Source organism: Podarcis melisellensis, assembly GCF_964234715.1.
Source record: "Podarcis melisellensis genome assembly, chromosome: 7".
Classification (NCBI taxonomy): domain Eukaryota; kingdom Metazoa; phylum Chordata; class Lepidosauria; order Squamata; family Lacertidae; genus Podarcis; species Podarcis melisellensis.
The window spans coordinates 14,387,011-14,412,949 of NC_138539.1; the positions used below are offsets into that span (position 1 = coordinate 14,387,011).

General features: G+C 43.8%; 1 protein-coding gene across 3 annotated transcripts in view; it reads right to left on the reverse strand.

The window, feature by feature from the left end:
* Positions 1 to 23: 23 nt before the first annotated feature.
* Positions 24 to 25,939, reverse strand: part of ZHX2 (zinc fingers and homeoboxes 2) — a 54,300-nt gene continuing 28,384 nt past the window's right edge. For all 3 annotated transcript variants that reach the window (XM_081918758.1, XM_081918756.1, XM_081918757.1), the window contains 2 exons: positions 3,571 to 6,134; positions 24 to 1,192 (listed from right to left, as the gene is read on the reverse strand). In XM_081918758.1, coding sequence (XP_081774884.1) covers positions 3,576 to 5,975 — 2,400 coding nt within the window. In that variant the 5' untranslated portion in view covers positions 5,976 to 6,134 and the 3' untranslated portion in view covers positions 24 to 1,192; positions 3,571 to 3,575. The remainder of the gene's footprint in view (positions 1,193 to 3,570; positions 6,135 to 25,939) is intronic.

The window sequence follows — 25,939 nt, forward strand, 5'->3', positions numbered from 1 at the left end:
AAAAGAGAGACAAGAGGAAAAGCTTACCAAAAACATTAAAGCCTTTGTTTTACTGAGTTACAACAAACAAGCAAAAAGTTAGAAAAAAGTGTTTTGTTTTAATTCAAACTCCCTAGCAATTAGATTTGTGCAGTGTATGTTGGGATAGGAAATGGATCCGTCTCTCCAAACCAAAGCAACTTCACCATTTTGACCTGTACCCAATATGACAGTTCGTCCCCTCTCTCAGCAGTTATTTGGAGAACAAAAGTGCATTCTGAGGACCTAGAAACAAAGGAAAGCTGTAGTGGCTGAGGGTTCAAGAAACCACGTTGTGCACTAGAGCACCTAAGGCTGACAAAAATAAGTCTCTGTATTTGCACCAAACAAAGAATTGTGAGCAAGTTCGGTTATTAAGAAGCTTAAGCCCTCCATTGTAAAGTCTTTTTTTTTTTAAAAGGATTGTACTACATGTAGTAGAAAAAGGTGCTTAGAACAAGCAAAGGCGTACTGTCAACAACTCTGGAGCTCCATAATCCAGATGTTTTGGCAAACGGTGAAATGCAGGATGCGTTAAAGAGATCGGCTGTCTCTCCCAGACAAATGTTTTTTGCTGCTTTTCCTGCATGCAGAGGAACAAAAGGGAGCCAATTGCAAATAAAAGGCTCTTGAGAAAGTCACAACGAGCAGCTAGCCCTAGACTGAACAGGTAAAAATGTGTTGAGATGGGTAAACTCTCTCTGCGAAAATAGAAACACATCTTTAGAAACATGTGCGGGAAGCCAAAACGGTTTCCAAGTCATCATGGATGTAGACGCAGCAGTAACTAATTTTCAAGAAAACCGATAAGCCAAATCGCGACCTCGAGATGGCAATGGGAATCCACAGCGTACGCACCAGCCAGGAAAGGCAGTGAGACGTCTCCACGTTGTGAATGGGAAGTTACAATGGGAGGCAAGCAAGTTGCGGGGAATAACCTATGTACAAGGGCCCTTGTTGGAAAAGCCCCCTGGTGGAAGTTTGGCACCGTGAGATCTGCAGTGATGCTCCACAGGACTGTCCTTTCTCCACCGCAACTGTACCCACGTGCCTTGAACCGGGAGGCAAAACCTGTTGGATTTCCCTGCTTCCGAAGATCCTGCTTGCTCCCAGGGTCAGTGACGGCGTACTCCCAAAGAGTGGAAAGATAGGTCTAGAAAGCTGAGTGATATGCCTATGACAGATAAACAAATGAGCGCACAGAATACGGTTATTATTTTGCAAAACGGAACACAGCTTGCACACCAGCAACAACCCTTCTTTGTGCCTTTTGGCTGTGGGGCACTAACTCAGGTGCATGAAATTCAATGGGTCTTCTTACCTGGATTGAAACAAATACACAGCTGTGTGTGTAGGGGAAGGCTTTGGAGTGGCTGGATTCATTTATGCCCATAATTTTATTTATTTTTGCAGGGGAGGGTGTATGCCAGCCCTGGAAGCGACATACTTTATTTCCCCTTGCACCAACACCAGTGGTAAGGATTTAAAAACAAACAAACAAGGGCTGCAGCCCATAAAAAGCTTCCGTAAAAAGAAGTCGCCCCAGCTCATCTTCATTCTCACATACTGGGTCGCTCTGCCTGGCTGCAAACCTACACACACTTACCTGGGAATTAAATCCCTGTTGGACTCAGCGAGGCTTATTTCTGAGCAAGCTTGCAGAGGAGAGTACAGTGGACGCTCGGGTTGCGAACGTGATCCGTGCGGGAGGCACGTTTGCAACCCGCAGTCTGTTGCAATTTGGCACATCTGCAAAGCACAATTTAGCGCTTCTGCGCATATGCGACTGCCGAAACCCAGAAGTAACCCGTTCAAGTACTTCTGGGTTTCAGCACGTCCGTAACCTGAAAAAGCACAACCTGAAGTGTCTGTAACCCGAGGTATGACTGTATTTGTAAGAGACAGCATCTCTTCTCGCTCCCAGTAAGTTACCTGGATGCCAAATGCTTGCCAAAGGATAGGCCTGTGCAACACACCTGGTGTATTGCATGTGATCCGCATCTGTCACCTCTCATTCCCTGCTTTCTGTGCTTGCCTTATTAAACCATACTGTGCCCACCTGGGCACAGAAAACTCCCGATTTTACGAAAGGAAAAAGTAAGGAGAATGCTGAAGCTAACCAAATTAATTTTTCAGATTTCTGTCTGGTACTAAGCAGCCCTTTACAGTTCCTGTGGCAACTGCATTAAGATACCCTACAATCAAAAAGAAATCTTTAGTACCTTACCCCAGCTTACAAACAATACAATACAATATCTTCAATAGCAAACCCGCTGACTTTAAGTGTTACCAATTCTTTGCTGGATGGTATCCCGAAAGCATGATGAGACCATGTTAATAAGCATGTCAGAGTTTGTATGTTTTCCCCACTAGAGGGCCTAAGCTTGCGTTTTCAGCAATGAGGAGTGTTTAAAAAGACACTAAGCCGGGGCAGATAAATGAAATCAAAATACAGAGAGAATTGGGAGACTTCTTGGATTACGATTAATCAGTTAAGGTGGATCTGAAAAGCATGCAGAGGCTGCTGTTTCCTAAGCATATAAAACAGGTCAGTATTTTTCTCGATTCCAATCTACAGCCAAATGCATGCGGTGTTTGAAATTTGCCAGGCGTGTTGATGTCGCGTGTGTGAGCATCACTTCTCCCTAAGTTGGGCAGAAGCTTCCTGGGCTTTGGGAAAGAGGTGCCAGGCCTCCTGCCTCCTTCCCAAAGCAGAACAGGCTTTGGGTAGGTGGTGGAAGGGCTCTTGGACCCCGTTGAAGCATCACACAGAAGCTTCCCAGGCTTTGGGAAGGAGGTGTCAGGCTTTAATATTTTAATACAGTGGTACCCTCTGGTTGCGAACGGGATCCATTCCGGAGGCCCGTTCACAACATGAAAGGAACGCAACCTGCAGCGGTGCGTTTGCACACGTGCGGGTTGCGAACCGCTGCTTCTGCGCATGACGTCATTTTGTGCGTCTGCGTGAGTGGCGAAACCCGGAAGTAACCCTTTCCAGTATTTGCGGGTCACTGCGGGACGCAACCTGAAAAAACATAACATGAAGCAAAAGTAACAAGAGGTATGACTGTACAGTGGTACCTCGGGTTAAGTACTTAATTCGTTCTGGAGGTCTGTACTTAACCTGAAACTGTTCTTAACCTGAAGCACCACTTTATTTAATGGGGCCTCCCACTGCTGCTGCGCCCCTGGAGCACAATTTCTGTTCTCATCCTGAAGCAAAGTTCTTAACCTGAAGCACTATTTCTGGGTTAGCGGAGTCTGTAACCTGAAGTGTATGTAACCTGAGGTACCACTGTACTCTAATTTACCAGGAACATTTTGGGGAGAAGCCTAGTTCCCCTGCCCACTGTCTGCACACCACTGTCTGCAAGTGTGTTGATGTTCCTTCAAAAACTTCAGAGCAGATTTTGGGAACTGCGGGGGACGAGGAGGAGGAAGTCCCGCTGCACAAGTGGAAGTTGCTATAGCTGGATGCAACCCTCGAATTAGAACGCTGAGCCAAGGAGGACCATGGCCAGTGTTAGGTCAACAAACAATCCCCATCATTACCTGTCTTAGGTGTGAGAGGTATCGCCAGGTATACTTTCAGAATCAAAACCTGCTTTGCTTCCCGGCGCTGCTTGACCCCAGCTGTCCATACAGTCTGAAGCATCCTCGTCATCGTCAATGGTGACTTCCACCCAACTCACATTTCCCTTGTTCTCGTTATTGCCTTGACTACCTCGGTTACTGCATTCAGATTTCTCCATGCCCTCTATGTCCTGCTTCTCCGGCTTCTGGTGCTCTTTACTGGGTTGCTGAACCCCCTCGCTACTGCTACTCGCCGCCTCGGTGGCTGCTGGTCCTTTTGCCTCGTCATATCCGTCGACGGCATACTGCTGCTGGTATTGGTCCAGCCATTTTAGCGTCCCAGTTCGTAGGCAGCTCCTGTTCTCTTTGAACCAACGCACTATTTCAGTCCTCGTGAGCCCCGTCTGAGCTGCCAACTCGTCATATTCCTGTGGAGTCGGCCACTGCGTCCTCGCAAACATGGTCTTCAACAGGTGCGCCTGCTCTTGGCTACTTGGTGCAAATGCCGTCGAGCACCTGGACAAAGAGGTCGCTGCCTGGGAGACGTCAAACTGTTCTGTCGGACCGATGGCACCGTTGGAAACCCCTTCCTCCTTATTCTTTACGCTCGGCCCCATCGAGTCCAAGACAGCTTGTTCCATATTATCCCTGAGCTTTCTGCGCTCGGAGAACCAGGCCTCAACCTCTCGACTAGTCATGCAGGCTTCGTTCCGGAGCCTTTCCAACTCGCTTTGGGTTGGAAAAGAACTCTTGATAAAGCTTTCTTCAAGGACCGCCAGCTGTTCTCTGGATTTTCCTTTAAACTTCTGGAAAGTGAAGTCAGGGTATGGAGTATAGTTCCGCGCCTGCCTTGCTGCCACAAGAGCAACCTGGTCCTTGGCTAGCGACTCGCTCGTGATGTGGACAATCCCTCGCTGGCTCCGGTATCGGTGGTCGCTGAACCACTTTTTGATCTCGCTTCGGGAGAGGCCCGTGACTTCTATCAGCCTGTACACTTCCGCGTTATCGGGAAACTGGCTGACAATAAAACTCGCCTTCAGGGCTGCTATTTGCTCCTTGGTCTTCTTGCGGTCATTTGCCAGCAGCGCAGGAGACAAGGGCACTGCGGTCGTGCTCGTCGGAGCAGCGGGGGCGATCTGTTTGGACAAGACCTCTGCGGCGACAACGTGCGGGCGCTTGACTTCCGGGACAGCCTTCTGGGCCTGCATGCTCCGTTTCTGCCCTTGATTGGCCGCCACGGCAAGGGCAATGGGGGAAACATTGGACCCGTTTGAGACTTGCGTCAAAACCAGGCCGGTCTGGCTAAGTATCTGGCAAGGCACAGCCGTCTGGATCATCTGCTGTGGCATTTTTGCAGCGGCAACGTGAGCGGGCAGAACGGCAATCGTCTGGGCCGCTGGTTGGATAGTGCCGTTGAACATCTTCTTCCTTGCCTCCTCCACCTCTTCCGGAGACCAGCTGATGCCGTGCTTCAGACGCTGGGTGGCAAACCAAATCCGGATCTGTTCCTCGGGGTGCTTGGATGCGGCCGTCAACCACGACAACTCCGCCTGCGTCGGGTACGGAAACTTGTTGAAGGAGCTGATCATGGTTGTGTTGGTGTCCAGTGCGGAATTGTATTTGGTACTGTTCAACGGCACAGGGACTTTGGGAACCAGGCTGATGTTTGGCGGGAGCTGCACAGAGGGCATCACATGGGCCAGGATATCGTGGAGGAGCTCTGCTCCGTTAATGCATGTGATAGGCTCTGTGGCCTCCGTAATCAGGTGAGGGATCCCATCCAGGTGGTTCTCTAAAGAAACTTTCCTGCCTTCGACTTTAGGCTTCCCAACGTTAATCACTGGGGTGGTCTTGCTTGTACCGCTAGGCCCGACAGGAACCACCTCGATTTCAGGGGTTTCAACGGCAACTGAGCTGCTCGCCGCCTCAATGGACTGCTCTAGGACGGTCTGGTTGTTGAGCTTGATCAACTTGAGCTTGAAGTTGTTCTCTCCTGGGTGGAGTTTGGCGTTGTGTTCGGATAAGGAATCATACTTTTTGGTTGTGAAGTTGCACTCGGCGCACACGTACAGGGGGTTGAGGATGACGTTGGGGTGCTGGGTGTCTATGTGTTCCGTGAACTCGTTGAGATTCTGTGTGGAGTAGGGGCAGTACTTACATTCGTAGCCTCCGAGGGGTTTCCTGGCCGGGTTGGCAGGGGAGGATTTCCCTTCAATCACCTCACAGTCATTTTCGCAGCTCTCCTTACCGGCCACCAAACCATTACTCGCATCCTGCTCTGGAGTGCCGGTTGCTTCCCTTCCCATACTACAGTCCTTGAGAGCTTCCTCAGACTCAGATGCTCGAACCATACATGGAGTGGTCGATTTCCTTTTGCTAGCCATGGCAGCTGGGCAACTGTCCTTGGCAAGAGCAGCTTCTTCTCCCAGGCAAGGTGCTCTCCAAGATGGCTTATTGTGTGATGTTATCCAGGGTGCGTGTCCTAAAGAATTCTAGCCATGGCCTTCAGCTCTGGCCACCACAGCAATTGTGCTTCATGGCACCTGCAAGACAAGACATGCACTGTTAATAATAAATAATAATAATAATAATAATTTGTTATTTATACCCCGCTCTTCCCAGTTCAGAAAATTGGGCTCAGGGCAGCTAACAACAAATTTAAAACAATTGATGCAACAAAAACCAGCATAAAATACAGTATAAAACAAACCATATTAAATACACGCCCCCCATGACTGCTTTTAGTGTCGTGGAATTCTACTCTATATTGATCCAGAGTAGATTCCAACGTATAGTTAGCAGAGTAAAAACTTAAACCATGTTGCAGGATTCCCAAAAAATAGACCAGAGGCAATTAATATTTCATCCAGCAAAGCTTTACTGCTACTTGAAGGCAAATGAGCATAATGGTCACAAACCCAATACATTCAGGATTGGCACGGTCCATAATAAATCCAGTTGTAGCAGACTTAACTTAAACTTACCATAACTTATAGTAAGTCTAAACCTTAACAGTAAGCATAATATATACAGAACACCATAGAGATAGAGAAAGTGAAACCCAGACTCCTTCTAGGCCTTCTTTTATAGACAACATGACTGTGACAGACTGTGTACTCAGCTTCTCTGAAGGAATAACCCAAACATCATGAACCTTCTGCTTGTTTCTTTCACACAGTGAAGCTTCCAGAAACTTCCAGAACCCTCTTGAATTAATTAGAATAGGAAAGATCTCTACACATCAGATCAAGAGTTTGGATTTGATATCCCGCCTTTCACTCCCTTTAAGGAGTCTCAAAGCGGCTAACATTCTCCTTTCCCTTCCTTCCCCACAACAAACACTCTGTGAGGTGAGTGGGGCTGAGAGACTTCAGAGAAGTGTGACTGGCCCAAGGTCACCCAGCAGCTGCATGTGGAGGAGCGGCGACGCAAAGATCAATACTTTCTGCACCAATAAATGCAAACTGACATTTAGTTCCTATGCAAGTGCATATAAATTTAATAAACTGGATTAACTCGATTATTTGCCAGCTAAAATTTTGTTGGAATGGATGTCAGTAACCTTAAGAAATATACTCTAGTTTGGATACAATCTAGAAATGGTGATTTGTTCAAAACTCTTTCCCAAGGAAAGCTGGCCCCGAATCCCGTGTCATTAAAAACTTTTATTACTGAGGATCAACCATTCATTGCTTAAACATTGGCTATTTACTGGAAACATTTCTCATTTTAGGACACAAAAATGCAAGTGAAGTGCCCACTAAACATTATGTCAGCACAAGTATTTCAACTTGCACATGAGAATCTTTGCTCTCTCTTCTTCCCATGCATACCCCTGGGTCCTGCCCAAATCTTCTCCAATCTACAATCCCAAGCATGGTAAGAAAGGAATAAATTACCTCCTTGCATGTTAAAATGAAGTTAAGCAAACCTACTTTGCACCTGTTACCATTCTTAAAATTATTTTTCTTACAAAATTCCTACCATTATGTGTTAAATTGTGGGTGAACATATCAGACGACATAGCGATTCTTCAAACAGCTCTTGCTTATTCACAGGCCAGAACAGAACTGAACTGTTTATATAGAGCTCAACTACAACGCAACAGTAACAACTTTCTGTAACTATCCAATCACTGAACGTCACTTTCAATCCCTTATTTGCATATGTGGACCTGAGTGTAAACTATCTACAGTATCCCCCTGCTGGCCCAGGGTGAGAACTTCAGTACATAACAGGTTGCTAGCATATTCAAATCTAATTAATGAAAAAGGGGGCATTTCCCTTCTCTTGGCTCAGACTGTGTTAAATAAGCTTATTTAGTTAAATGTATTTTATGCTAGTTAAGTAAATAGACTTAAAGTGGTTTTGAATGCTGCTCTTCTGGATCATAGATCCTGCCAAACTGGCTTACAGTAAAAGGACTGCAATAGAACAACAAAAACAAGAGTTAAAACTCTATACATAATTTAGCCGATTAACTAGACAAGTCAAGCAGATAAGAAAACCATATAAAAGCACCAACAGAGCCATTGCCCTCATTTCTGGCACAGAATGCCAGCCACTCTAGCTTATCTCAGCCAAGCACAATTGGAAAGGAAAATTATTTCAGGCTTGTCTTAAAGGAAGCAAGGAGTCAAACACAGCTTTGGGGGGAAAGGAATTCTACTCTTTGCCCCTACTGAAAATGTCTGCCTGGACATATTATATCTCATATTATAATCATCAATCTGACAAACTTTCACAAGTGCCACATTGTGTTTGTTCTGTACCTTCAAGTAATCATTGACCCTTCCGTGTGGCAGCAACTAAACTGCCTGTTTTTGCTGCACAATAAAACCATTTTGTGTTTTTATATTATGTTGGAAGCTGCACAGAGTGACTGGGTCAACCCAGTTGAATGTGTGGTGTATAATGAATAAACTATTATTATTATTATTATTATTATTATTATTATTATTATTATTATTATTACCCAGACAGGTATTTTAAATATGTCATATTATAGTACGTATTTTTAAATCTGCTGATTTTATTTCCAAAATGAAGCAGGGTGACTTGTTTGGGTTTCAATTCTTTCTGTTAGTAGGCTAAGTCGTTTTAAACATCTGGTTTTGTTGGTACTTTTAATGTATATTTTATATCAAACGCTAAGATGTTTTGTTGTTTTGTTTTTTCATGGTAAATCTTTATTAGTTTTAAAATACAAATGTACAATGAAGGTAAGTATAGAAAAGTTAAATACTGAAAAAGAAACCATAAGACATAAAAGTAAAAAAAAAAATTGATAAAGGAAAGGAAAAATAAAAAAATAAAAGATTTATACAAAATCAATAAAAATTTCTGCATAAAACTTCCAATCGTTCTCATTATACTGTTTCTATTGTCATGGTTTTGTCGCACAGCTTTACTCTATATCCTATTTCATTCATTCCACTAAAGTATTTGTTTCATTCCTTTTTGTTTCATTCAAGTTAAGGGACGTGGGTGGCGCTGTGGGTTAAACCACAGAGCCTAGGACTTGCTGATCAGAAGGTCGGCAGTTCGAATCCCTGCAACGGGGTGAGCTCCTGTTGCTCGGTCCCTGCTCCTGCCAATCTAACAGTTCAAAAGCACGTCAAAGTGCAAGTAGATAAATAGGTACCGCTCCAGCGGGAAGGTAAATGGCATTTCCGTGCGCTGCTCTGGTTCACCAGAAGCGGCTTAGTCATGTTGGCCACATGACCCGGAAGCTGTACGCCAGCTCCTTTGGCCAATAAAGCGAGAAGAGCGCCGCAACCCCAGAGTCGGTCACGACTGGACCTAATGGTCAGGGGTCCTTTACCTTTTTATCATTCAAGTTCTGCTAAGATGGTATTATTAATACAATATAATCTTATATATTCCTTAAACATTTTCCATTCTCCACAAGTTTTCTGATTTAAAGCTTCCCTGACTAAGATGTTTTGATGGTTAACTGGTATACAAAGCCTGTTAAATAAATATAAACGAGTAAAACCAACATTTCCCATACTCTGGCCACCCATCCTCCTCCCAATTTGTAACTGAGGGATGTGTGAGCAGCAGTCAATCAATGTACCACCATTTTGACACTTTCTGATAAAACCATATTCTTAGCTTAATGCATTGGATCTAAACGGTGATTTGCTTCTTGTGGTATTCCTTACTTTCATTTATCATAGGGATCTAAAAAATATATATATTTTCTTAGGAGGCCACCAAAACAAATCAAACAGTATCTGCCTGGCTGAGCTTCACTTTTATAGTGAGCTGTCTCCAAGGACAGTCCATTAAGAGTTTAGCACAGTTGGAAGGTGATTTTATTTATTTCAATTGTGCTAGGTGGTTAATGGTTTTAACAACACAGCACGATCAGCTACTACTTTGAAGTGAGCCGTCAAAAACCAATTCAGCAAAGATGATGATCAGATGATGTTTTAAGTCGTTTTCCTCAACGTACTAATCAGCGAGACAGAAATTGCTGCTTAAGAGAGAACAAGTCCTCGAGGAAAACTCCCCAACTCCCAGGAAGAATTCTTTAAGGACGGTCCAGTGATTTCTTTACTTGTTTTTTCAGTTTTGTGGAAATGTATTGAGAACTGTAATTGGTCAAAAAGTTTTGCACAGAAGCAGTTTTGGATTAATTAACTTTGCATATTAAAGAAACAAGATGTTTGCTACCTCCCTGGAGGAGCCTGGAGAGCTCAAAATAATTGGGCCACCTACGGAGTTCTCTCTCTTGTGCTGAGGGCTCCTGAGGAAATCCCCAAAAGGCTTTCTGCTGATGAGCGAAGCAATTCCCTGGAACTGCGTTCGGAAGACTCTTGTGGAAATGCATAAAAAGGAAAAGGGACCCCTGACCATTAGGTCCAGTCATGACCGACTCTGGGGTTGCGGCACTCATCTCGCTTTATTGGCTGAGGGTGCCAGTGTACAGCTTCTGGGTCATGTGGCCAGCATGACTAAGCTGCTTTTGGCAAACCAGAGCAGCGTACGGAAACACCGTTTACCTTCCTGCCGGAGGGGTACCTATTTATCTACTTGCACTCTGACGTGTTTTTGAACTGCTAGGTTGGCAGGAGCAGGGACCCAGCAATGGGAGCTCACCCCATCGCGGGGATTCGAACCGCCGACCTTCTGATCGGCAAGTCTTAGGCTCTGTGGTTTAACCCACAGCGCTACCCGCGTCCCACTGTGGAAACGCATAAAGCTGTAGATATCCCAGGATCCGTTTCCACGACCGAATCCCCAAGGGTGCTGGCTTCAGGAACCCGTTGGCGGGCCAACTCTGCGCTACAAAGATGTCTGTAAATGTCACATGAAGCCTGGCAACCTCAGCCCTGCTGTGTGGGAATCCCTTGCAGATGATCACAGTGCCTGGAAACAGACATTCGTGATGGAGAACCCTGACCACTGGCCATGCCACCTACAGCTGATGGGAGCCGAGCCCAGCAACATCTTGGAGGCTGCCTCTTCATACATTGAGACACAAATACTTTTCTCTACAGCTGCCAAGGAACTTGCCTTAGTAGCGCTGCAGAACAAAGGGATTTCCCTCTTTGCATCCTTTCAGGCCTGGCTGAACTCCTGCTGGCAAGAGGAAGGGATAAATAGCGCACAAGGTCTATGGCCTCCAGAGATGTCCATTTCAAAGCATCACTAATCTGTCAGTGGATGTACAACCAAACTAGTGCTTCTGACCTCACCACCACAAACATCTGCCTGCAAGGCCTACAGAAGTCCCAGTGCCTAGAACATCAAGGTGTCAAGCTTTGGGATACTGCAGTTCACATCTTATCAGGGCAAACGTTTATCAAGATGGTAAAAATATGGCTCTTGTGAGCTGCCCTGAAGGTGCCAGTCAGTGCTGGTGGCAAGGATAAAGGGGCCGTATGCCAAATCTCCAGAAAACCACCTTACAGCTCGGGAGTGGCTGCCACATTTAATCCCAGAGTTCTTTGCAGGGGTGCCAGCGGATATCAGAATATCAGCGTTATCTCTCTCTCTCTTTGAGCTGGAAGCATCCTGTCAAGGCATCAAAGCCTGAGAAGGGCAGCTTCATCGGGAGAAAAAGAGCCTTTGCCACAGGAGAGGGCTGCACTTCCCAGGTTTCAAAGGGGCAAAGAAGGATGCCAGCTTATTAGCATGAGGCACCACACACCGCCTGCTGCTTGGCTTAACGATTTGTGAAAAAAAGACAAATGGAGGATCTGAGCTCCACCTGACTTTGAGAAGCAGGGCTTTTGTTTTTGGAGGGCATTAACAAGAGCCTGGAGATGAAGCCACCCCATTTGAAATAAGTAGAACCTGAAGATGATGATGAAGGGGAAGAAGACTAAGAAGAGGAGGAAGATGAAGAGTGAAGTTATAAAGCTGCTGTAAAGATTTTGTACCCAAAAGTCAATGATTTAGCTAAGAATGTGAAGTCGAGTGCAGCTCACTGTTAGCTTCAGTAGAAAAACTACAGAATTGTGTATAGGTAATGTGATTGTAGGGAGACAGGCCTTAGGTTGCCCACCCGTGGATTAAACGTTCAACAGAACTCTCACCCAACCTCTCACATCAAAGACGGTGCTTCCCAAAGGAGCTGGTTCAGACATTCAGTGCCGAGTCATCAGCTGATGAGTCACCAACCTTTGAAAATCATATCCAGCCGTACTTCAAAAAGGAATCCAAGGTGGCTTTCTGAGTCACCAAGTGAAGAGCCATCAAGTGATCACGACGACTCACGATGCCTATATTACCTGCCGTATCTGAATTCCACTTGGCAGGAGACGACAAGTGGGAGAGGGCTGGATATCTGGTTACCCACATAGTTACCCACTATGGGAAACAGGACATTGGATTAGACAGGTCTTTGGTTCAGTCCAGTAGGGCTTTTCTGAAATGGCAAGAAAAGCCACAGCACTCTCGGTTTCCTCCGTTGCCATTTCCCACTCTGCTCCCACTATTTCACTACTTAACTTCCTTTACAGCGTTACACAGCAAGGGGCAGGGACCTTGGGGCTCTGTAGACATTGCTGAACTACAGCTCCCATCATTCCTGACCACTAGCCATGCTGGTTGGGGCTGATGGAACCTGGCGTCCAACAGCATTTAGAGGATCACCCCTGCTTTAGGATGAGCCAGTCCTCAGGTTGTTGCTCACAGCTCTTCAGCTACTCAAGAGTGACTGCCCCATTCAAATCCATCCCCTATGTAAGGCAATGGCCATGTGCACACTATGCATCTAAAGCATTCTCCCCTCCAAATAATCACAGTTTACCCTTCACAAAGCTCCATTTCCCAGCACCCTTAACAAACTACAGTTCCCCGGAATTTTATTTTTGGGGAGGAGGGGAAATGTGCTTGAAATATATGGTGTGTATGCAGCCGATGTTGACTCCTTAAAGCAGGGGTCAGCAAACTTTTTCAGCAGGGGGCCGGTCCACTGCCCCTCAGACCTTGTGGGGGGCCGGACTATATTTTGAAAAATAATAATGAATAAATTCCTATTCCCCACAAATAACCCAGAGATGCATATTTAAATAAAAGCACACATTCTACACATGTAAAAACACGCTGATTCCCAGACCGTCTGTGGGCCGGATTTAGAAGGTGATTGGGTTGGATCCGGCCCCTGGGCCTTAGTTTGCCTAGGTAAAGGTAAAGGGACCCCTGACCATTAGGTCCAGTCGTGACCGATACTGGGGTTGCGGCGCTCATCTCGCTTTATTGGCCGAGGGAGCCGGCATACAACTTCCGGGTCATGTGGCCAGCATGACTAAGCCGCTTCTGGCGAACCAGAGCAGTGCATGGAAATGCCGTTTACCTTCCTGCCAGAGCAGTACCTATTTATCTACTTGCACTTTTGACGTGCTTTCAAACTGCTAGGTTGGCAGAAACAGGGACCGAGCAACGGGAGCTCACCCCGTTGCGGGAATTCGAACCGCCGACCTTCTGATCGGCAAGTCCTAGGCTCTGTGGTTTAACCCACAGCGCCACCCGCGTCCCTTTAGTTTAGTCTCTTTAGTTTGCCTACCCATGCCTTAAAGCTGCACATACTTTGGGTTGTGGCGCAAACAGAGAGGGGCAGATATACCACCCACATTGTTGTAATGAAATATGACAGATATTCTAACCAGAAGTTGATTATCAAGTTTCCAGCTCCTTGTCACTGTAGATTAGTCGTAAGAAAAACTGGTACACTATTTCCTGAGTTCACTACAAACTTAGTGACACAGTTGTACAATGCATTACACACACAAAAACAACATTAAACTTGTACACTAAGCTCACGAAGAAAGAACAGAGTTCATTGATTCGACTTGCCTTTTTTTTAAAGCTCTTGTCATTAAAGAGCAATAAATTATTTTGGTGCCCAATTCCCTGAACCTTTGCATTCAGATATAATGTCGTTTAGAGCACTTAATGAAAAGAGACAAAATAACTGTAAGACTAAAAGCATTAAAAAAAAACGACTAAAAATTTCATTCACTTAATGTATCATCTTTAAGAGAGTCTGTAATAACACTTCAACATTTGTCAGCTGTTTACAAAGCAGTAAGAATCTCATTTCTCCCTGTGCTACACCCACATTATTTCAGATGTACATCTGAACATCTTTGTTCCTTGTTGTATGTCCCAGTATATGTCTGAATTGCCAGAAAGCTTTCATGTAAGCACGTTTTTCTCCCTGGCATCCAGCAGAATGAAAAAGCAAGTGTTAGATTTCAGAACACTTCCTTAAATCATACCCGTTGGAACAGCTTCAGTCCTTAGACAAAGGGGCTTAATGCAGACCCTAATCTCAGAGGTAGGGAATGTTTTTCAGCACTAAGGGCCACATTCGCTTCTGGGCCACATTTTGAGGGCCATATACCAGTGGTGGCTGGGGCCGTGGCAAAATTAAGACCCAGTAAGACCTGAATGAAAAGGGGTGTTAAGTTGTGGGTGGACATATCAGACGACACAGCGATTCTTCAAACAGCTCTTGTTTATTCACAGGCCAGAACAGAACTGAACTGAAGGGTTCAGCCAGCCTGCTTATACAGAGCTCCACTAGAACGCAACAGTAACCATTTTCTGTAACTATCCAATCACTGAACGTCACTTTCAATTCCTTATTTGCATATGTGGACCTGAGTGAAAACTATCTACAGTATCCCCCTGCTGGCCCAGGGTGAGAACTTCAGTACATAACACGGGGCCTGAATGAACAGGCAAATTCAACTGAAATTCTGAAGGCCTGACTATGATGTTAGAATCTCAGGTATATAAGCTAGGTGCCGAACGGCTCCTTCAACCAAGGTTACAGTCGCCAAAACAAAATATCTAGTTGCCATTTTGGGGCAAGACGGCTCTAAAGTCTTATTTTTCAAATGATGGGCTGACTGTGGTTGATTCTCAGTTAAACATCTGGCCAGTTCAGATGACAACCTTGAGCTCGGTTAAGAACTTTGAGAACTTAAAGAAGGAAAGTCACTTGGCCCAGGGACAGTCGTCACAGATACTGGCCTATTCCAACCTCTTTTTCCTTAATGGTTACAGCTCCGGCTCAGGCTGCACAGAAAAAAGCATTTTGGTTCCAGAAATTCATTCTGATTCTGCAGATAAAATATAGCTGACAGAATTCTACAGGATGGTGCATTCGTGTGTGAAAACAGTCCAAATGCAACGCTCCCTGTTTAGGGAAGCTTTTAATGTTTAATAGACTATTGTATTTTAATTTTCTGTTGGAAACTGCCCAGAGTGGCAGTTTATACCCAGCCAGATGGGCAGGGTATAAATAATAATAATAATAATAATAATAATAATAATAATAATAATAATAATAATAATAATAATTATTATTATTATTATTATTATTATTATTATTATTATTATTTCAAGCACCATCCTGGCAGCCAGACAGCTTTACTTGGATCACATGTAGGGTCACACTTGAAGGAGTGTCTCCACCCCCATCATTCTGCCCAGACACTAAGGTCCAGCGCCGAGGGCCTTCTGGCAGTTCCCTCACTGCGAGAAGCAAAGCTACAGGGAACCGGGCAGAGGGCCTTCTCGGTAGTGGCGCCCGCCCTGTGGAATGCCCTCCCACCACATGTCAAAGAGAAAAACAATGCAACCTGGAGAAATATGAGAAACCAGAAGTAGAACACTATATTGCTACAGATCTACTTACAGTAGTACCTCGGGTTACAGACACTTCAGCTTACAGATGCTGCTAACCCAGAAATAGTACCTCGGGTTAAGAACTTTACCTCAGGATGAGAACAGAAATCGTGCTCTGGTGGTGCAGCGGCAGCAGGAGGCCCCATTAGCTAAAGTGGTGCTTCAGGTTAAGAACAGTTTCAGGTTAAGAACGGACCTCCAGAAGAAATTAAGTTCTTAACCCGAGGTACCACTGTACCAGACTTTTAGAAGACATCTGAAGGCAGCCCTGTTTAGGGAAGCTTTTAATGTTTAACAGACTATTGTATTTTAATATTTTGTTGAAAGCCACCCTGAGTGGCTGGGGAAACCCAGCCAGATGGGTGGGGTATAACAACAACAACAACAACAACAACAACAACAACAACATTGCACCTGGTGCTCAGCTAATTTCGAACATTGCCCATGTATACTCATATGGGCTGTCACATGAAGATGAAGCAAACTTGTTTTCTCCTGCTATGGATTCAAGTTACAAGAAAGGAGATTCCGATTAAACTTTCTGAGAGTCAGAGCTGTTTGACGGTGGAGGTTGTGAACCCCTTTAGAGGTTGTGGACTCTCCTTCTTTGGAGATTCTTAACCAGAGGTTGGATGGCCACCTGTCATGGATGCTTTAGTTGAGATTCCTGCATTGCAGGGGTGATGGACTAGGTGACCCAACTCTATGATCATGAAGCACTTTACAGCAAATAGATAGCAGCAGTGACCCATAACTTCAATTTCAAAGCCCCCATTTGGGCCTCGAAAGAACTTCTAAGTCATATAAATAAGGTCAATATCCAACCAAGAACAATCTCAGACCATAACCCGGTATGGGCATGGCTGAAAGGAGATGAGAAGAAAATGGTGACTAAATGAAAGTCTGTTAAATGATGAAACTGTCCTGCAAAAAGTGGAGTTAACACTAAGAAGAGGAGTTTGGATTTGATATCCCGCCTTTCACTCCCTTTAAGGAGTCTCAAAGCGGCTAACATTCTCCTTTCCCTTCCTCCCCCACAACAAAGGCACTGTGAGGTGAGTGGGGCTGAGAGACTTCAGAGAAGTGTGACTGGCCCAAGGTCACCCAGCAGCTGCAGGTGGAGGAGCGGAGACGCGAACCCGGTTCCCCAGATTAGGAGTCTACCGCTCTTAACCACTACACCACACTGGCTCTCACTAAAAGAATTCTTTGAACTTAACCTGAACCAAGGGATTGACATTAAAACCGCATGGGATGCGAGTAAAGCTGTTATAAGAGGGTTCTTTATACAACAAAATGCATACCCAAAGAAAATCTGAGAGAAGAAAAAAAATGGAGATATGGGAAGAAATGGGAAGAAATGAAAAAAGAATTATTTAATAATCTGGATAGCGAACTAAATAAACAGAACATAAAAATGTTACAGACACAATTCTCGATGATTATAAATCAAGAGATTGAATGGAAAATCAAGTGGTTAAAACACAGGAGCTTCGAGTTTGCAAACAAGCCGGCAAACTGCTAGCCTAGCAACTTAAGAGGAAAGAAAACGAAAGAATCATAAACAAACTTAAATTTCAATGCTGTACAGAAGTCACCATCTCCACCCAAGCAGGTGTAAAAATTGTGCTAAAAATAAAAATCGCATCATTGAGTTCAAAGCCTCTGCATGGTACAATGTAATGTTCTAAATCCCTTTTTAAAAAATCACCTTATTTCTGACCGGCACTATTGGGGTAGGGGAAAGGGTGAGATGGAGGTCACATAAAATATAATTGGAAAGACCTCTCCTGTTGCTAGTTTTACATATTAAAAGTTACATCTTGGCCTCATGTTAGCGATTTTGAATCATTAATCACTTTGGTAAAAGTTGCTTTATAGGACAGGCTGGCTTTCACATTCTGAAACATTAACAATACAAGACTTGTGGCAGCTGCTGTTTTTTTTACCTCGCACCATAAAATTGCACCTAACATGGACTCCCTGAGGTGAGCTGAATTGTGCCACTAAACCACTCAACTTCCTGGGCGCAAACAGCATGAGAGAGGCAGCATGGAATAGTGGTTAGTGTTGCAGTAGGACCTGGGAGATCAGGGTTCAAATCCCCACTCTCAGCCTGCCCTACCTCACAGGGTTGTTGTGAGAATGAAATGGGGAGGTGGAAATTTGTGTACTCCACCTTGCCTTCCTTGGAGGAAAAGTGGGATATAAATCATGAGCAAATAAACTGTTACGGAAGGGGGGGGGCATGTCTTCTTCACTACAATATATTTGCTCAATTTCTCTAGGATTCCATCACCCCTCCCCTGTCCTCCCTAATTCCTCAAGTAAGGTGTCAAGACCCTAATCCTGTCAAATCACTCTGCCAAACCTTTCCTCCGGGCAATGCCAGGTGACAGACTAGGCATACACTCAGGAAGCGCTTATCTGCGCATATCTCCAGCTCTGCATATTCCCCCCTCCCTCCTCCTTATGTTAATCCGGTGTAGCTCTGCATATTCCCCCCTCCCTCCTCCTTATGTTAATCCGGTGTAACCCAACCTCTCCTTAATGTATTCATGATGTGTAACCCAACCTTTCCTTAATGCATTCATGATGTAACTGGGATGTATTTTGCACTGTATTCTGGGACATGGAGGGAGTTTCAAAAGTTCATGTCACCCCTTTCTCGCTGTTCAATCTCATCTTGAACCTGTTGCGCAATAAACCTTGGATCTCCGCATTTTGCTCCTATCCGGCTGAGCTCATTTTCCTCCGCAGGGACCCGCGGGCTGGGTGGCAGTGTAGCCCCGCACCCAGATTTTAACCGTAACAAAACAAACAGTTTGAAATCCAACAAGATAAACCGCTAGCTCTCAAAAACCAACGGCCGAGAGAGTCTGCAACGCAACTCAAGCACAATGATTCTGTTGACATTTTCACTCCAACAGCCCCCCTGTTCCAGACAAGATGGGATACATTTTTAATTCCCCCATGTTGAAAATACAGCGGAGGGTGGACTGTGAAGGGGTGTAGCCTGGTGTGAAAATATAAACAAAAGGATTTCCCCCCTGCATTTCAAGATCTTCCTCAATGCAGCATACTAGGAATTCTGGGTTTTTTTTTAAATGACAAGCCTGCATTGGGCCAGCTAAATAGAGTTTTGGAAGGGAAAACCACAGGGGATATGCCTGCAAAAAAACAACTACTCACTTTTGCAGAGTGTGCTGAAAGGGCATCTCTCTTTGAAGAGAATGAGAAATTAATGATCTGCCAAAGAGCCCTGGTGGGAATGATAAAATCCGAAAGTAAAGCGCCAGAGAGTTGGCACTAATGAAGAAAAAGATGCCTGCAAGCCTGACCGAATATGCTCAGGTTTTGCCTCAGAACGAGCACCTGTCTGTTCTGCTCCAAGGTTTTTTCCTTATCTCAGTGGTTCTTCAACTTTTTTTCTCTGGGCCACAGTTTCAGAATAAAAAATTTGCTCATGCCACACCAAATCGTTTTATTCATATGAAATAGATGGGGGAACAAAAAGAAACAACTCCCACATCAGGGTGGATTTGATTTAAATCACGATTTAAATCACTAGTAAGACTTGATTGAAATCAATTTTTTTTACAGAAAGACTCATTCTTGCTGGTATAATCTTAATATTTACAAGCAGGTGAAGGTTTCATTTTTGGAATAATAAATTTTCAGAGTAGTTTTTACAGTTATATCAAAAATTACTGATTTGGTTATACTATTAGAAATACACACAAATAATTATGAAATTGTTGTGAGGTTGAAGAAGTTAACTGTTTTTATTGGGCAACTTTTTTGCTGTACTTTGTTGGAAGGAGAAAAACAATGTTTTCCTTAATAACAATTTAAACAATTTATTTAAGTATCCATGTTTGTTAACTTGATGTGGCTAAACACTTTTTTTAACGGAAACAAAAACATTATAGCATATATATCCATGTTTGTTAACTAATGTGGTTAAACATTTTTAAAAATAAAACAAAAATCCTTAAGACTGAATTTTAGCACACATGAAGAACTTAAAACAAATCTTTATTTACTGATGAACAGTCTTTGGACTAGAATGCACCGTATTTTTCGCTCTATAAGACGCACCAGACCACAAGATGCACCTAGTTTTTGGAGAAGGAAAACAAGAAAAAAAATATTCTGAATCTCAGAAGCCAGAACAGCAAGAGGGATTGCTGTGCAGTGAAAGCAGCAATCCCTCTTGCTGTTCTGGCTTCTGTGATAGCTGCGCAGCCTGCATTCGCTCCATAAGACGCACACACATTTCCCCTTACTTTTTAGGAAGGAAAAAGTAAGTCTTATAGAGCAAAAAATACGGTAATTTAAATAGAAAACGATCTTTAGAAAGATTTTCCTCCAAAGGCATTCTATTTTAAAAATCTGATTAAAAAAAAGAAAATCCTTAAAAAAAATATTGATTTTTATCCGCCCAGTCCCAGATGCTGCCTTATCCCAAGTCAAACCATTGGCTCATCTAACACAGTTTTTTTAAAAATGGAAAGAGCTCTCCAGGATTTCAGACTGAGGTTTCTTCAAGCCCTACCTGAAGATGCTGACATTCGAATCTGGGACCTTCTGCATGCAGGGCAGAGGCTTTAGCCCTGAGCAACAACCCTTCCCTGACTCCTCCAACCCAAACACAGCATCATTCATGGGCAGCTCTTTGATAGCAATACCTTGAGGACCACCGCAAGACATGAAAACTCGCCTAAAAGACCTGTGATTTTGGCCCCATCACAGGAAACTGAGAAAAGGATGGTGGAGGCGAACAGGAGGACACAGTGGATTTTAAACCAAAGAAAGGTGAATGAGGAGGACATGCTTTCCTCTAGGCCCAAAGAGAGGAATCGTAAAGGCTTCTCGCAAAAGGAATCTTGCTGCCCCCTTGGCTCCTCAAGGTTGTTAAAAAGAAACGTTGAAATGAAGGTGTCTAATAATAGTGCCTCTGATCGTCGTTTCCAAAAGGCACAGCCCCCAAGCAGGAGGGAAGTGAAGGACGATGAGGTACGTGAAGAAAAAGAAGAAGAGACTATCTTTTAACTTGGCCTCCTGCTTTAGCTGCTAACCTCAGAGCAGCTCAAAGAGGGCTGCTCTCTGAAGACGCGCCGCAGCAGGTCAATCTTTCTCAGTGGGCAAGCCGGATGAAAATTAATGGCTTGTAATTGGGGCTTGCTAAAAAGAAGAAGGTAAAGGTGGGGAGAATTTGGGGATGAAAGACTCTTGGATCTGTATGCACCGCAGCGGCAAGCGCTTGAAAAAAATAAAATAGAGAGGAACAAAGAGCTGTTATTTAAACAGAAGGGAGAGAGAGCGAAACCTTGCCCCCTTTTCCTTTTCAGAAAAAAAGATTGATGCAATTTCTGCACTTTTATCTACAGACTTTCATCAGACCTCAGTATTGTTGCAGACCAGAAGATACTTTTCCAATTTTCCTAATAAAATTATCCTAGCAGGGACCTTCAGTCTGTCTCCATCGCGTGACACCTGTATTTCTCTTCCTGCAAGGCCTACCCTCGGGTGTCCACGTGTCTTAATTTAAAGGAGACCGTTTTCAGTTTGCAAGGGTTGAAGACAAATGAGAATGAACTGTGGAACTGGCCACAGTTTAGGATGTGCAAATCTGTGCGCTCTTTTTTTACCGATACAAAACATTTCCTCCTTCATGTAAATGGCAGTCTCAGGCCTACTGACCAAATCCTTGAGACACTGTATTTAGTATAAAACCTAACCAGGCGGCCATGGGAAGCACAAATTTTGGCTGGCTACCGAGGCCAGCAAAAAATCCATATACAGTGGTACCACAGGTTACATACGCTTCAGGTTACATACGCTTCAGGTTACAGACTACGCTAACCCAGAAATAGTACCTCGGGTTAAGAACTTTGCTTCAGGATGAGAACAGAAATCGCGCAGCAGCGGAGCAACAGCAGCGGGAGGCCCCATTAGCTAAAGTGGTGCTTCAGGTTAAGAACAGTTTCAGGTTAAGAACGGACCTCCGGAACGAGTTAAGTACGTAACCAGAGGTACCACTGTACCCCAATTGCAGGTTATGGGGGAAAAAAGATTTGTCAAAGACTCCCTGGCTGGACTCTGGTAGAACTAATATGGTGATGTCATTGAGATGCGACCACATTGTACCAACGAACATATGACTAGCCTCAATAATTCCTACCCCTAAATGGAGCTTTATGATTACAGTGGTACCTCAGGTTACATACGCTTCAGGTTACATACGCTTCAGCTTACAGACTCCGCTAACCCAGAAATAGTGCTTCAGGTTAAGAACTTTGCTTCAGGATGAGAACAGAAATTGCGCGGCAGCAGGAGGCCCCATTAGCTAAAGTGGTGCTTCAGGTTAAGAACAGTTTCAGGTTAAGAACGGACCTCCAGAACGAATTAAGTACTTAACCTGAGGTACCACTGTATCTGTTCTCACAGCAATGTCAAAAGCTTCATTTGTTATAAGTTGCCATGAAGGCAGAAGTGCCAACGAGTCATTCAAGAGTCAGCAGATTCTCAATATGCCCCATTCATCTTGAGGAGAAGACTCTGGTGATGGTGGGTCTTTGGGAGCGAGTCATTAGAGTCAGAAAACCCTTTTCTGGATGTATCCAGCTATGCTTTACTCACAGTAAAGCCACTGAAATTAATGGATCTTAGGTAGTCATGCTCATTAATTTCAATGAGTCTACTCTGAGGACGACGAGTGTTAGATGCAACCCTATGATCTATAAAGTTTTGGAGTCTGCTGTTGGAAACAGAACCTAGGGCCAAATGGACCTTGATTTAATGTGGCAAAACTGTTCTTATGATTCAGCACAGCTTGATGCCCGATTACCCTTAAGACAAGAGATGAAGATCTTGTAGCCTTCCTGGTGTTGGTGGGTTGTATTTCCTGACCACTGGCCACGCTGGCTGGGTTTGGGAACCGACAGTCAAACTACATCTTGAAGGTCACAAGTTCTCCATCTCTGCTTTGTAACAGAACCATCATGGTCTCATACAACATAAACAGACATCCTTTAGACTTTACTTGGATGTCAGCCAAATCACAAAAGCTTCCGACTGTGTTTTCATTTGTTTTATGGCAAGAAGAAGGGAGCCTTTCTCAGTCTGAGAGCTGCATTCCCTTTCCTCTTGGCACAATAACAACATCATCGCACGTGCAGGTTTTGCAAACAGACCTGGAAGAGATTTCAGGGATCCAACCCCTCGCATTGCATTGCAATGCACAAATTGTTCAGTCTGTTAAGTGGTCTGATCAGGGATGAGAAATTCTTGGTGCTATAAAAGATTGCTGTACTGTAATTTTACTGGAGGTTAGGACCATGTAGGGACACAGGTGGTGCTGTGGGTTAAACCACAGAGCCTAGGACTTGCTGATCAGAAGGTTGGTGGTTCGAATGTCCGCGATGGGGTGAGCTCCCGTTGCTCGGCCCCTGCTCCTGCCAACCTAGCAGTTCGAAAGCACATCAAAGTGCAAGTAGATAAATAGGTACTACTCCGGCGGGAAGGTAAACGGCGTTTCCGTGCACTGCTCTTGTTCGCCAGAAGCGGCTTAGTCATGCTGGCCACATGACCCGGAAGCTGTACGCCGGCTCCCTCGGCCAATAAAGCGAGATGAGCGCCGCAACCCCAGAGTTGGTCACGATTGGACCTAATGGTCAGGGGTCCCTTTACCTTTAGGACCATGTATGCCAACTTAGGCTCTTGGAAGACAGGAGATAAATAAATAATTGACTAATTTAAAAGATGCCCCTGGGCAGCAGACTTTTAAAGACCTTCAAAACTATTTCAATACAAGAAATTACAAAAAGCCTGAATACCCTTCTAGCTTATAAACTACGCTACCCAATCCTCTGCATGTTTTCTGACAAACAAGTGTCACTGGGATCAGTAGCACGTGCTCCCAAAATAAGAGTGTTCAAGATTGCAACTGTAATTTAGTTCCGTTTACAAGCTTCCTTTTGCAGCTACAATATATATAAAAAAATCAATTTCTTTCCACTTTCACAACATGTTATCGCTTGGGCATTCGTATCAGATTCAAAATTAATTTCACTACATGTATCTCAGCTGAACTAGAAACAATAACTAATAAAAGAGATTTACAAATGCACACACTGCTGTGATGCCTTCTAGTAAGGGCATCATCAAGGCAAGACTTGGCAAGGGAACAATATCAAGGCCTTGCATAGGAAGATGAGCAGGAGCGCCCCCCCCAAAAAAAACCAAGATCATGGGCCTCTGAAGAGATTTTTCCAGCAAGGGGGGGGGGGGATTAAAACACAGCAATGGGTGGCTGCAGCACACAAGCTAGTTTATCTCTCACACATAATTTTGCCTGTGCCTTTTGCATCATATTTCAGGTTCTACAAAAGATAGAAACTTAGGTCTTATTTTTAAAATGAAAACTGGGAATCTGGGGGTTATGGTTCATCCTAGGCAAGAGACTTATCCCCTACTGCTGCGAATACCCATGGCTACCATTTTGAAGTTAACTTGAGTAATATACGTTGCCATCTAAAAAGGAACGGAAACGCAATACTATTAATTCCATAGTCTTCCAATGCAGATGTCTGAGCATCCTGGAGAAATATGAGAAACCAGAACATTATATTGCTACTGATCTACTTACAGTGGTACCTCAGGTTACAGACGTTTTAGGTTACAGACTCCGCTAACCCAGAAATAGTACCTCGGGTTAAGAACTTTGCTTCAGGATGAGAACAGAAGGGACATTCTACCATATGTGGTGGGAGTGTAAGAAAGTCAAAAGCTTTTGGGAAATGATATATAATGAATTGAATAACATGTTGAAATATACATTTGTTAAGAAACCAGAAGCATTTTTACTAGAAATTATAGGTAATGAGATAAATAAGAAAGAAAAGAAGCTATTTTTATATGCAGTGACAGCAGCAAGAATATTGATAGCCCATAAATGGAAACAAGAGGAGCTACCTACGAAAGAAGAATGGAGAATGAAAATGATGGACTATGCAGAACTCGATAGACTGACCGGAAGGATCCGAAATCAACAAGATCAGAGATTTACAGAAGATTGGAAGAAATTTACAGAGTATATGCAAAAGTTAAGTGATAATCAGCTAATGTTTGTAAGTTTTAATGAAGCTCTGTGAAAAGAAATGTTATAATATTATTAAAAATAAGGTTAAGTATATAATAACAATATAAGTACAGTGTTAGAAATGTGGAAGAAGTAAAGTTATGAAGGAATCTCAGACAGATTGAGGGAAGTCAAAAAAGAGAAATGGGATGTAATTAAGATGTATGAATTGTATAATTTTGTATTGGATTCCAACTCCCATAAGCCTCAGCCAGTATAGCCAACAGCCAGGGATGATAGGAATTACAGTCCAGCAACATTGGGGAGGGGGCACGTGTCTCCCCACCCTTGCGCTGAACCCATGAAACAATGAAACCTTTGAAAGACACGCATGAAGGAAATGTTCCAGGAAAAAGTGTCCCCTCTTGCTACGGCAGCGACAGTTAGTGAGGCAGAATGAAATCACCAAATTAGGCCACGGTCTGAACTGGCGGAGTTGAAGTGCGGCTTATATGACAGGGCGAGAGTTTCTCTCCTTCCAGTTCAGTCTCTGTGAAAATCACCACCACCACCACCCGCTTCCCAGGAGATCAGAAGTGCACTGAACCTCATTTCTGGAACTGGGTCACATCCAGGTCCTGCAGGATATCTCCAGGCTTAAACAGCCCCAAGAAACATGGAGGATGACAGTCTCCTTGGCTAGGCACAGAGATGCACAGTCCAAAGTCAGAACGTGTGCAGAGAATGCTAGGTCTAATAGCTATCATACAAAGGTCCACAACAGACTCCAGGGCACATATAGGAGGGGGGGGGAACAGTAAAGAAAGTAACCCCCCAGTTTTCCCAATAGGTTATTTTTTTAGTTTTTTATTTGCAAATCCAACAAGGTAAGGAAAAAATAAAACAAAAACACCCAATAATAAATAAATAAAACAAAAACACCCAATAATAAATAATTTAAATAATAATTATTATTATTATTTGGATATTATTATTATAACTATGGTTATTCATATTATTTGGATTTTATATATATATATATATATATATATATATATATATATATATATATATAATCCAAATAATATGAATAACCATAGTTATAATAAT